We start from the raw sequence: 15,524 nt of genomic DNA, 5'->3' as shown, positions 1-15,524 counted from the left end.
GGATGCTCTAAAGCCACCTCGGGGTTAGTTCAGGTTGGGTATTAGGGAAATTCCTAAGGGAGAGAGTGGGAATCCTACATGGGAATCATTGGGAATCAGTGGGAATCCTACATGGGAATCATTGGGGTCAGAAGGGGCCTTTGGAGATGACCAGTCCAACCGTCTGCCAAGGCAGGGTCACCTGGAGCAGGTGACACAGGAACGTGTCCGGGCGGGGTCTGACTGTCTCCAGGGACGGAGATTCCACGGCCTCCCTGGGCAGCTGTTCCAGCTGCTCTGCCACCCTCAACTTAAAAAATTCTCCCTCGTGTTGGCAAACTTCTCATGTTTCAGTCTACGGCCCTTGCTCCTCGTTCTGTCTCTGAGCACCACCGACAAGAGTCGGGCACCATGCCCCTGGCACCCGCCCACGAACGGCTCCCCGGGCAGGAGCAGCAACCCGAGCCCTCAGGTGCCGCAGCAGCGCTGGGGGTTCCATTTCCCTCACTCCCTGCGGGAATGCTGGGGCGGGCCCGCCGTGACGGCTGCGGAAGAGGCGTCACAGAGAGGCGGTGCCGTCCCCCCGCGGAGGAAGGACGGGCTGCAAGATGGCGGCGCCGGAGGAGCGGCTCGTGTCGGAGGGCGAAGGCGGCGCCCCGGGCTCGGCGCGGCTCTCCCCGGCCCCGCTGCCGGAGGCCGCCGAGCCGCTGGCGCCCATGGAGCCGCCCCCTCAGAGCAACACGCTCATGGGGCTGCCCATCGTGGCTATCGAGAGCATCCTCAGCTTCCTGTCCTACGATGAGACGAGCCAGCTGCGCTTGGTAGGGGCCGCGGAGGGGAGGCGGCGGGGCGGGGGCCGCGGGGCTGCGGCCGGGACCGGGCTCAGCCCGCCTGGCCCGGGGCAGGGCGGCGGTGGCGGCGGCCCCGGTGCCCCCGCCGGGCTGCTGCGCTCGCCGGGGAAAGGGCTGGATGAGGTGGGGTGGGTGGGATGGGGCTTTATCCCTTCTCCGCTCTCCGGGTGCGCTGCCATACGCGCATTCCTAAAGCTCTTTATTCCGTCTCTGACTTCTTTCATTCCTTTCACGCTCTGTGAGAAAGCACCGGGCTGCCGGCGGCTCGTTTCTCCCAGTGACTGGTTGGGGTGGGTAGTCTATTGTGTCTCATATATGTGTTTATTTTTGCTTATAGGGCTTAAGTCTACAAGTGTAGGAGGTGGTGAGCCTGCTGCTCCAAGAATCCTCCCTTATCTAGAAATGTGGGTCAAAAAAGATGTAAAAAAAAAAAAAAACAGACCAAAAAAACCTGCCTGCTTCTTCCAGTCTTAGTGGATGTGTAATAAATAGCATCTAGTATCTGCACCTCTGAACTTGATAATGCCAAAAAACCCCGCAGCTGTCAGCAAGGAGATCAATGTATATCAATATTTAACTGCCTACAGAAGGAGCCTGATGTAAACCATGTCATATTATGATAAGCTGTTGTCTTACTGAATCCCTTACAAGGTTGTAAATGGAATAATAGTGAGGGAATTAATGCACAGCTTATGTAACTCTCAGCAAATGTGCATGCACTGTACCATTCCTCTTTTAAGAACTCGATTAGTCTAAACTGGATAATATTACAAGTGTATTTCTGCAGGAAATTGGACTGCCTGTGTCCTGGATCAGCAACCTGAAGTGTTGCATCCTGACTGTAACTATAAACCAAAAGCTCTTCAAGCAGAAAATCTGTTCTCATTTTTACTGCTCCAAGCACACCAGTTCCTAAATATTTCTAGAGTGTGCTGTCAGTCCCCTCAAGGCTTCAGCTTCTTCTGTGAGAGTAGGTAGTGGATCTGTCAAAAAGAAGTGGTGCTTGAGAACCACAGAATAGGCTGAGTTAGAAGTGAGCCATGAGGATCACGAAAGCTCTGGGCCATGCACAGGACATCCCCAAGATCCCAGGTGTACCTGCAGTTTGACCAGGGGGAAGGGAAGTAAATCACATGTGTTTGGATATGCCAGGTTTCAGGCTCAGAATTGCAGGTACAGCCCGTGGCTGCAGCTTTCCCTTGCACCTTGTGAATGGCAGTGCTTGTGGGAGCTCTCACAAGTCCTCAGAAGGCTTTTTCTTTCTCCAGCTCTCAGTGTTTGTCATGCTCTGTTGGCAGTGAAGGTGAGGAGGTCAGGACTAAACCAGCTGTTTAACTCTCAATGGCACTTAGGAAGTAAAATGTGACACTTTTATGCTCCCTTGTATAGCACCTCCAGGTTCCTTTTTTTAGAAGAGGACTGCCCCTTTCAGAACTTTCAGAAACATGCAAAACCAGACTTGATAAATACCAACTTTGAAACACATGTAGAACAATACTGGGTGTAAAATGAAGGAAACTAACGATTCAGTTGGTCTTTCCCTACTTTGAGTTTTTGAGTCAGTGACAGCCAAGAAAATTAATCTCCATCAAATTCCTAGCTGTTCCCTTAAGCACATCAGAAGGCATTATGAGCATTCTTCTGAGAAGAAAGCAGCCTTTTGTTAACCAGCAGTAATGTAAAGAATCAAAGCCTTTCTGCTGTGAGCCCATAAGCTTGGTCAGCTGGGTCTCTCAGGTGGCTGCTCAGAGCTGGAGGTGTTCTTTTGGCAGACACTGCATGTTCTTCGTAGCTCCAGGTGCTTTGTCAGAGAATTCAGGTGGCCTTTAAAAACAGTAGTGCCCAGGCATAAATTCAGAATGAAATTTCATTACTTTGGGATTTTTTAAGGTGGTGAGTAGCCTTTGGAGAGACCTGTGTGTTCCTGCTCTAAGAGCTGCCTTGCACAAACAGTAAATTTTTGCTTTCTGTGAGGACTGACTTGAGCTGCTTATCAAAGATGAATGTGTCTTATAATAAGTAATATTGTGCTGAAGATACATTGCAGGAGCACATTAATTGAATGACAGATATGAAATTGCTCAGGTCTCATGCCTATTAGAAACATGCCCAAAAGCAACCTCATTACCCCTTAGAATGTGGGATTCCATGGGATAAAGCATCTTGAGGAAGGCAGGAACATCCAGGACATCAATCAGCCTAAAAAAAGTTTGATCATGTTTAGACAAAAAAATGTGAATTCCCTAAATCAGTAATTTTGTTGCATTTTCTGGATCCCAGCATGGAAGGAATGGATGTCTTAATGTGCTTTTTATTTTGGATCACCTTAGCTCAGTGATCCATAAAAAAATAAATCTCTGGATTGAACTGAGTTTGGATCTTCAGTGTATACAAAACACCAGACTGAGGAGTTGGCTGGGTGGGAGGACACAGAGCACCAGAATGTTTTCAGATTGAAATGGAGATAGGAATGTGCATTGTTTATGTAGAGCATAATGAGGAGCATAATCTCAGGCATGAGATCCAGAAGTCTTTTTCTGTCCTCAAAGGATGAGGTAAAGAACATTTCCTGCTTGTGATGATTGCCATCAGGCAGGGCAGGGCCTGGGCCCCTCATTGTGCACAAAGCTTTCCTGAGCATAATGCTGCTGTTCCTGGGGTCACTGTGTGAGAAAGCTGAAATGAAGCACCTACAGGTTAAGCACTGAAGTAGATCCAAAGAGGAGAGACTAAACAATAGGTATTCAGAGAGCAGTCTTGTCTGAAATGAGGGAAATCTTGAGCCCTCAGACTTTTGTTCAGACAAAGTGAATGAGAGGAAAAGCAGCAGCTTTTGCTTTCAGCCCTTTTGAGTATTTACTTCATCTGCTTCCTGTGATGATCCCCATGAGAGAAGCACAGAAAACCCCAAGGATGCCAATGTCTGAAGCTGTAAAGCTTTGGACAAGCCCACTGTGCATGCTGACAGGCAAGCTCACTATCTTCCAGCTTTTGAAGGCTCCTTTTACAGGGATATTTTTAGTGACTTGCAGAAACTTTGAAATTTTTACCTCAGTAGGATAATAATGAAATTCTTAGATTCCAGTTTCTTTTTCAGTCACATGTCTGAGCTTGGAAAGGCACTTCCATCAGGCTATTACCACAAAAAGCATGATTAAAATCTCACAGTCCACAACTTCCTTCCATGGACACTCTGAGAAGGTTATCTTGGATTCTGACACACATCAGGATTACTTCGATTCTGCAGCAAACTTGTGCCTGTTTCCTGCACAATTTGGACAGCATGGCTTTAACATTCCCAGTTTCAGTCAGTCTATATTTACAGGCATTTCTATTTTAAGGTTTCTTGATGAAGTTATAAGCATTTTTCCCTAAAAATAACTTACTTTACCCTAAAAAAGACATCCATGGTGTCAGTGTTCTGTCTAAGAAAAATAACATATTGAATCTAAATACTCTAGGATATTTTATATTTGTTTTGGAGTTGGTTAGTGAAGCTTGGAAGAAATAAAACAGGCTTTTTAAGGAAGTTAGTAGATTGTGTCAGTGTGTTTACAAATGAAGTGGAAATTAGTTTATAGGATCATAGGAAGCTGCTTTCACATAAAAGCACAACCTCTCCTTCTGCTTTTTAGATGGATTTGAAATACCTTTCTAACCCTGAAACTTGAACACAGGGTCTGGTTCGACTTGACCTTTGAGGAAACACAGCCTCTTTCAGCTCTGTGACTAAAATAAGAAAATATTCACCAACATTGCAAATACAAGGATAAGAAAATTCAATTTATGATCTGTTGGATATGTAATATCCAACAGTCTTGGACTGCTATGGACACCTAAAAGTGTAATGAAGCTACTCTACATCTCTGTCCCTATAAATCCAGGTGCTCTATGGTTTAGGTGGTGAACTAGCTGAGAATTACCAGATGATTGGTAACATAAGTTGCAAACAAACACTTTTGTTTTCTGGTGGTCCCGGAGTTTGGGTTGCGGACCGAATATTGGCTAAATACGGGTAATGTCGAGAAATTGGAGCAAATAATCCTTCCTGCTGCGTAGGACAAGCAGAGGAGGAAGGCTCAAAGCCCGGTGCGGTTGGTGTGTCGGGCTGCGGCTCCCTGGGGTCTCTTTGCCGGCAGATGTCACTGTGAGCGAGGTGACAGCCGCTCTGCTCTGCCGCCTGCGAGCGCGGCCGGAGATGTTTCTTTCCTCTGGTGCCCGGTGGCCGCAGAGCTGCCGCAGCCCTGCGCGGGTTCCGGTGCCATTGGAGCTGCCACAAAGCTGCAAAGCCCTGACTCAAAAACGATTTAAATCCGTGCGCCCCTGGAGCTGCCAGCTCAGGGAGGAAAGAACCATTTCCTCCTTCCTGTAGGAAGGGCCGGCATTTTTCCTTATACACAGGAGATGATTTAACTGGATCGCTGAGTGTGGGGCAGTGTGCTGAGGCTCTCCCTCTGCCGTTTGCCTGGCTGATCCTTCTTTGTGAAGAATGTAATACCGAGGAGCACAGACAGATCCACAGCATGGACATACACACAGTCCATGTATGCCTAATGGGCTGTCCATACAGAGCTGTCTGAAAGTGCTCAGTTCTCACAGAACTCGCTCACAAAGCAGAACTTCTTTCTTTTTATGCAGAAGGCATTACACAAAGTAATTGCAGGTTTTACTCGGAGAGGTGAGAATCTTCTTCCTCAAGGTATAAACTTGCAAAGACTTTGAAGTTATGAAATGATGAGTGTATGGAGGAAAGGAGTGTTTATTTTTAAAAAAACCAACATATTTATTGGCAAGTGGAGTCACAGTGGGAGCTGTGGACCTAAGTACCTAAAAAATCCCAACAAACCCAAAACTGCTTCAAAGAACAGTTGGGTCACTAAGCTCTTGTATCTTCAGAATTGAATAGCAATTGCTTTAAACTTTTGTCTGAGTTGGCTTTGTCCTGTAAGTGGTAACTTTGTGAAGGTTTAACTTTAGCAATTTTTTGTATCTTCTGCAGCTCTTCGTGTCCCTTCTTCCTAAATCTGTGGGGCAAAAACCCCCAAGACTACTGGTGTCCAACAGCAAATAGAGGAATCCTTTAAACAGAGGAGACTTTCTTATACAAAAAGGAGAATCTTGTTCCATGTGCAATGTTTTCCATGTGTTTTTAAATTCAGTTGTGGTTGAGTTAAAAAACAAAAGCCTTAAACGCTGGAAGAAAACCACCATGATTTCTAGTCTTTAAAAGTTTCTGGTTTTGAGACTACAAAATACTAATTTCATCTACCAGAATCACTGTGGAGACCATGCTGAAAGCCAGGCATGGGCATCTGCAGCTTCCATTAAAATCAGAGGAAATTGTATTTGCTTCTAATAGGTGCCATTCAGCCCACTGTCTCTTGTTAGGCAAAATCAACAGATTTATTTGTGAACTGTGTGAAACATAGCTGCTCCTTTTTGGAGTGTTCGGATCTTTGGTGGAGATGGGAATGCCTTAATCTCAACTGCAGTTTTTGCTTGTTGAAATGGAGCAAAAACCAGTAAGAGAATCTTTTGCTAGCTGGCAGGTAGAGATAAGATAATAGTAAAAGTGAGTTGTGGCCTTAATTGAGCCTTAAGATTTCTTTTTACTTAAATACAGGTTTGTAAGCGCATGGACTTGGTTTGCCAGAGAATGTTAAATCAGGGATTTCTGAAAGTGGAGAGATACCACAACTTGTGTCAAAAGCAAGTTAAAGCTCAACTTCCAAGGTATGTACCAGTTAAAACTGGAATTAAATGTAATCGTGTTAGATTCATTTAAGCAGGTTCTTGAAAAGGAATTCCTTTCTGGCTAATTCTCTTATATATCTTGAAAATTTGAGTCACATTTGCCTTTATTTAATTTTTTTTTTTTCTAAAAGCACCTTGAACCTAAGATTTAATTTCAGAATAGTGGTGTGAGAAGTGTGTCTGGTATTTCAAACAGAGAGGTCTGGGTTCTGTATTAATCAACTCTTCTGGCAAATCAAACGAAGATTCCTGGGAATGAATAAATGCCATTCCTTTTCAAGAACAACTGCCTTCACTGATGACTTATCAAATATTCTGCTTAAAAAAAGGCAAGGTTTTTCACTGGCAAGGATTAAATGGGAACAAGGAAGGAGGGGTTTGACATGTGAGCATTACTGGGAACTGGTTTCTCACTAAAGCCATATCTTTCTTCCTCTTTCCACTGAACAAGAGCAGCTGCTGCTGTGTACTATCAGATTTCCCAGTCAGAGTGAAGAAACTAAATGCTACTTGGCATAGAGATCCTTTCTCAAAAAGGGTTTCTAGCTCAACCTAAACTTCACAGTAGCTCTTTACTATGTAAACTTCACTACTAATATATTACATTTATTATTTCAATTGCATTGAAGTACTGACCATATGAGTGAGTGGGATAAATGTATTCACTCTGACTCAGTGTCTGCTGCTGTCAGTATTGTACCCTTGTTCTTAAATGTCCTCAATTACATAAAAAATTTACTATGCACGAGGTATAGTAATTACTTAGAGAACAAATTTTGTCTAAGGAAGTGTAGTGTGCTGTTACTAGCTGGGTCTCTATAGTATCTATTATTTCTGTGAAGACAAATGTTAGTGGTTAGAGGGTTTTAAGGGTGAAATTAACTTGGCAAATGTTACAGTTGGATTTTTGACTCCTTGTTAAATGAGTGTCACCTTGTGGCGTGTTTTCCAGACGGGAGTCAGAGAGGAGAAACCATTCCTTAGCTCGCCATGCAGACATCCTCGCTGCTGTGGAAACGAGGCTCTCTCTCCTAAATATGACTTTCATGAAGTATGTGGATTCCAATCTCTGTTGCTTCATACCTGGAAAGGTAAAATGCTGACTGTATTATGTGAATATGTATCTGTGTTTAAAAAATAGGATTGTGTAACTTAACCTGGCACAGCTGGGGAAAATTGATATTGTGTGTGTGTATACATATGTATATATATATTTGCAAATAAACCTACAAGCCAATACTCTGTTTTACCAGGCAGTCTGAAATGAATAAACCAGGCTGTATTTAAATATTAATTATTATAAATTAGATTTCTCTTTGCCCTTAGATTCTCTCTTGATTCTGATGTTTGGCTTGTGCTATACTCATCTTCTACAACCTTTTAGAAAAAAAACATGTGATCAGGCCATCTGAAGATGTAGTAATTTAGATTACACATAACACTAGGTACTCAGTCAATCATGATTTTATGCACCTTCTTAAGGGTTTGAGTACTTCAGGTTAATTGAATTAAGGTATTTAGTATGTCAAAACACTGTTCAGTATTACAGTGGATGGTATATTTTTGTAGAGTAGGTGGAATTAATTTTAAATGTAAAGTGTGTTAAATGGGAACATTACTGAACAGTTCTGGTGTTTTAGAATAGCAGCCCAGCATTAAATATAAATTATGCAGGCAAGATGTACATTTGAGATACTGATGTTTTATAAACTGTGAAATCACCAGTGCACAGGGGAATTGACAAAATCAGGCTCAGAGGAAGACTGGTACAGCTGAGGGATTAAATGAGATCAGTGAACATTATCCTAATGCTCTATTCATTGATCTTCCCATGTAAGGTGTGGATATGTTGATGTTACTTTTTGGTGGGCAGAGAACTGAATTGCAGTGAGATGAATGGAAATGATTCTGGGGAAGCATGCAGGCATTTATGCATACAGTGGTAGGATAAACTGTGGGCATGGAATGTATTCTTTATCTTATTTCTGTTACTCTTGTTGACTTGATATTTAATTAATTTTTAATTATATCTTTGTATGACTTTACATTATACTGTTATATACCATGTATTTTTTAAAAATTAATATAATGAAGTCAAATGAACTTAAGTCCCTGATACTTACATGGTAAATGGGATTCTTAAAAAAAAAGTTGCTTTGCTGTTCTGAAGAGTAGAGGGAAGGGCAGTACTCACCCTGTCCCAGTAGAGGGAAGGGCAGCGTTTATCTTAGACCAGGGGTGTGTAGGAGTTGGGCAGGTGAATATGCTTTTCCTTGTGGGCACCAACTTGTAAGCACCTTGATTTTATTTTGATACAACTGCTAAAAAGTTGTTGGTGGTTTTTTTTTTAATTATTTACTTAGTGTGTGAGTTTGCTAGCACTGCTGCACTCCCAGCACAGTTACCAGTTCACCCATTAATTAATATTTTGGTCAATCAGATTCAAGGCTCAGTGTTCACTTACAGTCTGAGGTTTCTCTCCCACCTGCTTTGCTTCCCTCAGGAAATGTCACCATAGAACTGCCAGGAAGTGAATTTGTGTTAGAATATGCAAATCCTGGTTTGAGGTTCAGCATTCTGTGATAGCAGAGCACTGCTGCAAGGTTTTCTATTGAGGATGTTGTTGCTAACAGGATATAGAGTGGATGAAATTAGAGCAGTGTCATTTGTTGTTTGCTGATGAGAAACTTAGGTCTTGTGTAGCTTTTGGGACTTTTTAGCTGAGCTTCCTTTATCAGAACAGATGGTGCAACTGTATTACAAGGTCCTTACTATGTGTGTTCTTCAAACATTCTTAATCCTGTGCAAAATACCTGTACAGCTTTGGCTAAGACACCAGCACTCCTATCTTGACCTGCTTCAGATTTTAATTCATAAATTAGTAAGACTCCCTTCATCTCTCTGTATCTCTCCTAACTAAAGGGCTTTGCTTTCCAAACCTGTCAAGAGATTTTTATTCTCTGTCAATAGTGAATTGATGTTTTGTATATGAATATATTTTGGATTTAATCTGAATTTGCACTATTTTGTTTGTATGGAAGTGGACTCAAGTAAATATTTACAGCTCTTCAGGCTGACATAATGCTAATTCTTCCTACTCCAATTCTGTTTCATGACTGGCAGGGGTAGTGACTGCTCTGCTTTAGGGCTTCTTGCTTCAGGGTCTCCTGCAGGAAATGATCATGCTTTGCTGAGTATAGATTATGTAACTTGCAAGCCAACTATGCCTGTACTTCACATTTCACCTAATGAGTGTTATTTCATGACTTTGAAGAGAGCTGTTGTGATAGATTTAATGAATAGCTTCTCTGATATATCATGAGCAACACTTCAGAAAGCTGATCTGAAACTAAAACACACAGTGGTGTGCAACTGTTATGTGGTAAAAACCCCTAAATATGCCAGAATTCCTAGAACAAACTGAAATAATCTTGCCTTTATCAGAAAATCCTAATTCTTCTTAAATGTTTTAGGTAATAGATGAAATTTATCGAGTGCTAAGATATGTAAACTCTACAAGAGCTCCTCAGAGAGCTCATGAAGTTCTTCAAGAACTAAGGGACATTTCCTCCATGGCTATGGAATATTTTGATGAGAAGATTGTTCCAATACTGAAAAGAAAGATGCCTGGGTCAGATGTATCGGGACGTCTAATAGGAACTGCCCCAGGTATTAATTCCAACGTATAGTTCACTTTTATTTAGTTGTTCTTTAAAACAATCACAGCACTGTATGTTTCCTAAGCTCCCTCCCTTCAATGGGAGCTTTATTACATAAATATTGATGATACTTGTTTTTAAGAATGCTAACTGAAATTCATTTGCTTTGAAAGTTAAGGAGCCTTTGTACTGCTAAAAGAACAGTCACTTGAATGTATGTTGGAGTTATGCACAGTGTGTATTCATGAAACAAATGCTTTTGTGCCACCAATGAACGAGACTTGATCGCTGCATTTGGTTGAAATTTGGCACATGAGATGACAACTCACTGCCTTTTATTTTTAGGACAAGCTGCAAATGAATTTGTCTAAGCTGTAATAGCACATAAGAGGGCTGGAATGGGCTTTTTTTACTTTGCTGGGGGTACTGTTTTATGCACTAACAAGCAAAGTAGTTACAGGTAATAGTGAAAAGGCAATTAAAATAACAGTCTATAAATAAGCCATTAAACTGGTCCTTGGAATACTCTGTCAGACTTTCCAGAACTTTTGTGAACTAAAGTCCAAGGTAGTTGCCTCTTGCTGAATTTATCCTAATGGTAAAAGGCAAAAGATTGGTCAAATTGTAGAATTTTCCCTATACAGGATGTGTTCCCATTTTAGGAAGTGTGAAATTTAACTTTCTAGAAGGATAACTTAGTAAAAATTAGGGGGGGAAAATACATCTTAAGTAAAACCAATAGGCCTAACTGCAGATGCTTTTGTTTCTTGTATGTGCTGTCCATCCTTTTAGCCATAAGTGTGTATGCCACCTTTAGTATATCCTGTTAGTTGTACTTTAATTTTTATAATTATATACATTTTAATTTTAAAATTATAGTCCTGCTAGTTGTACTTTAATTTTTAAAATTATATATGGATTTAAATTTTTTTAGTTATATGTGTTAGTATATAGTGAGCCTCTCAGCTGAGGAAGTATTGCCCAAACCCACAGTTGATATCAATCAGCTTTTCAAGGCCAAGGCTTTGTGATGCATAAAATGCCTCTCTCTTGTTGAGGGAAGGGCAGCACCTCTCCAGCAGCAGCCCCTCAGTGTCCCATAATGGTAGCTGTGCTGCCATCCTGATGGAAAAAAAGGAGGAGAAGGAGGAAGACTGTTCCAGACTCTTCTGTCTGTAGAACACTTACAGTTGCACCTCAATTGCACAGCCTTGCTAGAAGAGTATAATGACAGAAAAAGTGATAGATACCTTTTATGGCAGAAAAAGTGAAAGAAATTATACAGTAGCTGTTAGTCTCCTTGATTTGCAGGAACTTTATTAGAATCAACAGTTCCAAGCTCAGATTCCAGTATGGTTTTAGTGCTTAGGAGGAGTGATTCTAAAGAAGCATGGAAAATAAATTCCTTTCTTCTAAAATGTAAGTTATACCAAAATACCTTGTTAAGTTCCAAACTACAATTTTTTAGAACTTTAGCTGCAGCTAAGACAGCAGAATTTTGCTGTTCTAATGAAAGATATTTATTCAGTCTTAACTATTCCATATTAAGTAATTTGGAGATGTTTTGTGGGATTTTGTCTTAATATGTGTGACATTAAGTCTAGATTACAACACAATAGTTGTACACAGTTTTTGATGCAGCAAAAGGAGGGGGGCTTATATACAGGAAATGAATTGTTAACTTTTTTCCTGACTACTGCAAAGCTGTAAGTATTTTAAATTAAACTGGTTGTGCTCTGAGATTACCACGTGTTCTTGGTAGACACTTAAGTGACTGTAAATTTGTTTGCCTGTTCATGTAACTTGCAGTGGGTGCTCAGATTCACGTGTGGGGAGTAGGGATAAGCAAAATACAAACACCGGGCTGCCGTTTGTGCCCGTAAGTTGCAGAGCATTAATCACAGCTGTCTCTGAAGTTCCAGGGCCTTCTGCAGCGCTGACAACCATGCAGCTGTTCTCCAAGCAGAGCCCTTCCAGGCAGGAAGTCACCAAGCTGCAGCAGCAGGTGAAAGCCAACGGCACGGGGCTGACGGCGCTGAAGCGGGAGATCTCGGAGCTGCGCCTCAAGGTGCAGGAGCAGCAGAAGCAGCTCCAGGATCAAGACCAGAAACTGCTTGAGCAGACCCAAATCATTGGGGAACAGAACGCGCGCTTGGCCGAGCTGGAGCGCAAGCTGCGCGAGGTGATGGAGAGCACGGTGGGGAATTCCTCGGGCTCCGGCTCAAACGAACAATCTCCCAGGAAAAGGAGGAAGGCGGTGGATGCCACAGACTGTCCCAGGAAATCCAAACGCCTTCGGAACAGAAAATAACCGGGGAGGAGACGGCGCCTTCAGGAGGATGCACTGCTCTGGTAGCCCAAGCAGGCCTGCTTGTTTGGATACTGTGACCAGCTCACGGTGTCACTTAGGCTGCTGGCTCTTCAAAACACCACTTAGACTTGAACAGTGATTTTCTTTCATTGACTTTTCCCCTGCTTTCTATATGGGTGGGCCTAATGCACAGAATCTTTAAGATTTGCAATAGCTACATACTAACCAGACCTGCTCTGTTATGTTTTGAAGGGTTAACCTTTTTTTCCGTGCAGATGTGTTTGAAAGTAAACTTATTTGTGTTTATGCATATGTTCACATGAAATCTTAAATAAATTGTCTTAACTGACTAAATGGTTAAGAGTAAAAACAGATGTCCTGTTCACTTGAAGGAAAGATCCGCTTTTAAAACCTTGTTTTTGAGAACTTGACCTTTTTTGTTACAAGTGACCTTGTCTGGAATGTCTGAAAAGTAGTTAATACTTTTTGGGGTTCTCTGTAACGAGTAAAACTGACTTCTTAAGCTGCAGTATTGGCTATATATTTTTGTAAACTTCCACAGAAGGGCCTTCTATCCAGTCTTCACATGCACACACCTTGGTTCTAGGTCTTGGGAGCCATATTCTACATTTGCATGGATAGATGCATGTACAGCTTAGTCAGCCTGCCAAAAGCACTTGCCTGAAACTGTTCCAAACTCTGGGAGAGAGCACAGAGACCTGTCAAGCAATTCCTTTGTTCCTCAGCCATAAGTCAGTCTCTGCTTTCGGGCTGTGTGGCTGCCCCTCACTGTTGTTAGCCAAAGCTGGAGAGTGGAGAGGCTGCCTGTGCATCACCTGGGTCATGGCCAACACCCAGCACCTGCCAACTGTCCCTGGAGTCACCAGGCTCTGGGGGCATCGTTGGAGTGAAATGCTGTATTATGGTAAAACTTCAGCTATTTTGTGTGTCTGTGTTGGGGTTGGGGTGGAAATTTCTCTGTAACACTGATGACAATATTCTAAGCTTTCCTTATCCTAAAAGGTAAATCACTTCAGACAGAGCTTTAATTTCTTTTGCACTTCTGTTTTGAGCTTGTAACTGGAAAAGCATGTCTTGCACTGTTCAGTCTCTCTGGTCACTTTAACCACCTCAGAGTTGTGTACAGTGATTATTCCCCCCCTGCCATCTGTATATTTTTGGAATCTTATACAAATACCATTGTCCTTGGTTTTGTTTTAATGTACTAAACTATGTAGCTTTATCATTTGACTTTTGTTTTCTTTTTTTAACCAGCTGCTGCTTTGTCTTTAGGTGGTTCTGAATTCAACTTGGTATGGCACTGAAAATGCAAACGCTGCATTTTGTAGCTGTTCACAGTCTTGATATTCCTGCTGTGGGTTAAAGTGCAAGTCCATTTGTATGGCTGTCAGCATAACCTAGTGGCTGTATTTAAAGCACCAAACAAATCAGAAGTTGTCTGGTCAGGTATTACATAATCGTGGCAAACTGACATTTTTCCTGAAACTTCAGCTACAATTTTTACTTCTAACACACAGTAGGTCATAGCAGCAGTAACATTACAAATGTAATATTTGACAGACATTCAGCTTTCAAATAAACTTCTCGAGAAGTTTGAGTCTTTTCCAAAAGAAAAAGGCATTTTTCTTAATAATCAAAGAAATGATAGAAGGCTGTCTGAGAGCAGACTTAAACTGTTGAAGGAGCATTTGCTTTTACTGGTTTATACAGCTCAGAATGTTTTTTACAGGTAACTCTGTCTTGGAGATAGATACCTGCTGTTCAGCTTAAAAATACTGGCGTATACCTTAACTTTTAAAATACAATTTTGAGTCAAAGGGTCAGCATGATAGCTAGAATTACTGTGTGATACCAATTCATTGAATGGTTATTTGTGATAAAAAAATCCTGTAATGGACTAATTGCCAGCTACTTGTGGTTAAATGCTTCCAAACAAGTATAAACTTGGGAATTTCATTTACTGAAGGGGTTTATTCATACATTTTGAATATTTTCACTTCAGATTCTTTATTAATTTCTAGAATATGCAGACAATTTCCCCCTCCCCACCATGCCAGTGTACAAATCATTTCAGCTTAGTCCAGAGCAGCATTTCTGGATGTGTTGGGGAATCTCTGGCTGTTGCTAAACTGAGCTGGAGAACAACAGCCAATTGTTCTGGAAGTGTTCTCTGGGAACTGTGCCAGCTTGGGCCCTTCAGCTCAAGGAAGTATCGTGTGCTCCAGGACTGCAGGTGCATCCTGCTCCTCCATGTGCTGACATTTATCATTCCAGTGAAATGGAATGAGGCCCATGAAACTTCAGGGGGAGAGGGGATGGTTACAAGAAATTCCACAATAAAGGTACACCAGTGTTTTGTGTTTCACATCCCAGAGAGGGAAACATAGATGCCTCTTGGCTGGAATGTACACCAGAAAAATATACACATGGGAAATAAAACCAGAATGAAATAATTGTTTGGACAAAATAGCTGGAGCTTTAATTTCTGACACCGTATTGTCCCTTGTTAAATAAAAAGGATAAATTTTGCAGTATCTGAACAAGCTGATGAATCGCCTGAAGTAAAACTATATCTCTTTTCACTCTCCATGCCTGTGCACATTTCTGTGAGTTGGTGTATCAGCCTGGAAGTCGTGTTGGTGGTGATCAGTGATTGTATCATCTGTTCAAGGGAGAGCCTTAAAACACTGAGACTGAGATGCAGTTTGCAAAATTACCTGAGAAACTGATTTATTTGCATCCACTGTTCACTTTCAGTATTTGTGTCAAGGGCTGAAAGAGGTCAGAGCTGTCAGGGAAAGCAATATTAAGTGTCTTATATCTGGTTTCTTAAAATAACTTGAAAATACTGAGACCAGCTTTACTGCATTTTTGAAAATAGCACTTGCTTAGAAAAATAGCACTTGCTTTTTGTTTCATAGTAAGGTTGGGGATTTTTAAAATGAATCT

General features: G+C 41.8%; 1 protein-coding gene across 2 annotated transcripts; it reads left to right on the top strand.

Annotated features, from left to right (window-relative positions):
- The first annotated feature begins 575 nt into the window (after positions 1-575).
- FBXO28 (F-box protein 28) lies at positions 576-15,114 on the top strand. Of its 2 annotated transcripts, none has more exons than XM_058802167.1 (5): positions 576-800; positions 6,454-6,563; positions 7,537-7,675; positions 10,058-10,253; positions 12,166-15,114. In XM_058802167.1, exons 1-5 carry the CDS (start codon positions 588-590, stop codon positions 12,552-12,554), a joined length of 1,047 nt encoding a protein of 348 aa, XP_058658150.1. In that variant the 5' UTR covers positions 576-587; the 3' UTR covers positions 12,555-15,114. The 2 variants fall into 2 exon arrangements, with proteins under 2 accessions (XP_058658150.1, XP_058658149.1); XM_058802166.1 differs by having other exon boundaries at positions 12,160-15,114.
- Positions 15,115-15,524: the final 410 nt, after the last annotated feature.

The sequence above is a fragment of the Ammospiza caudacuta genome, chromosome 3 (genome assembly GCF_027887145.1).
Source record: "Ammospiza caudacuta isolate bAmmCau1 chromosome 3, bAmmCau1.pri, whole genome shotgun sequence".
Classification (NCBI taxonomy): Eukaryota; Metazoa; Chordata; class Aves; order Passeriformes; family Passerellidae; genus Ammospiza; species Ammospiza caudacuta.
Note: the sequence above shows the minus strand (reverse complement) of the source record. Positions and strands in the feature narration are given on the sequence as shown.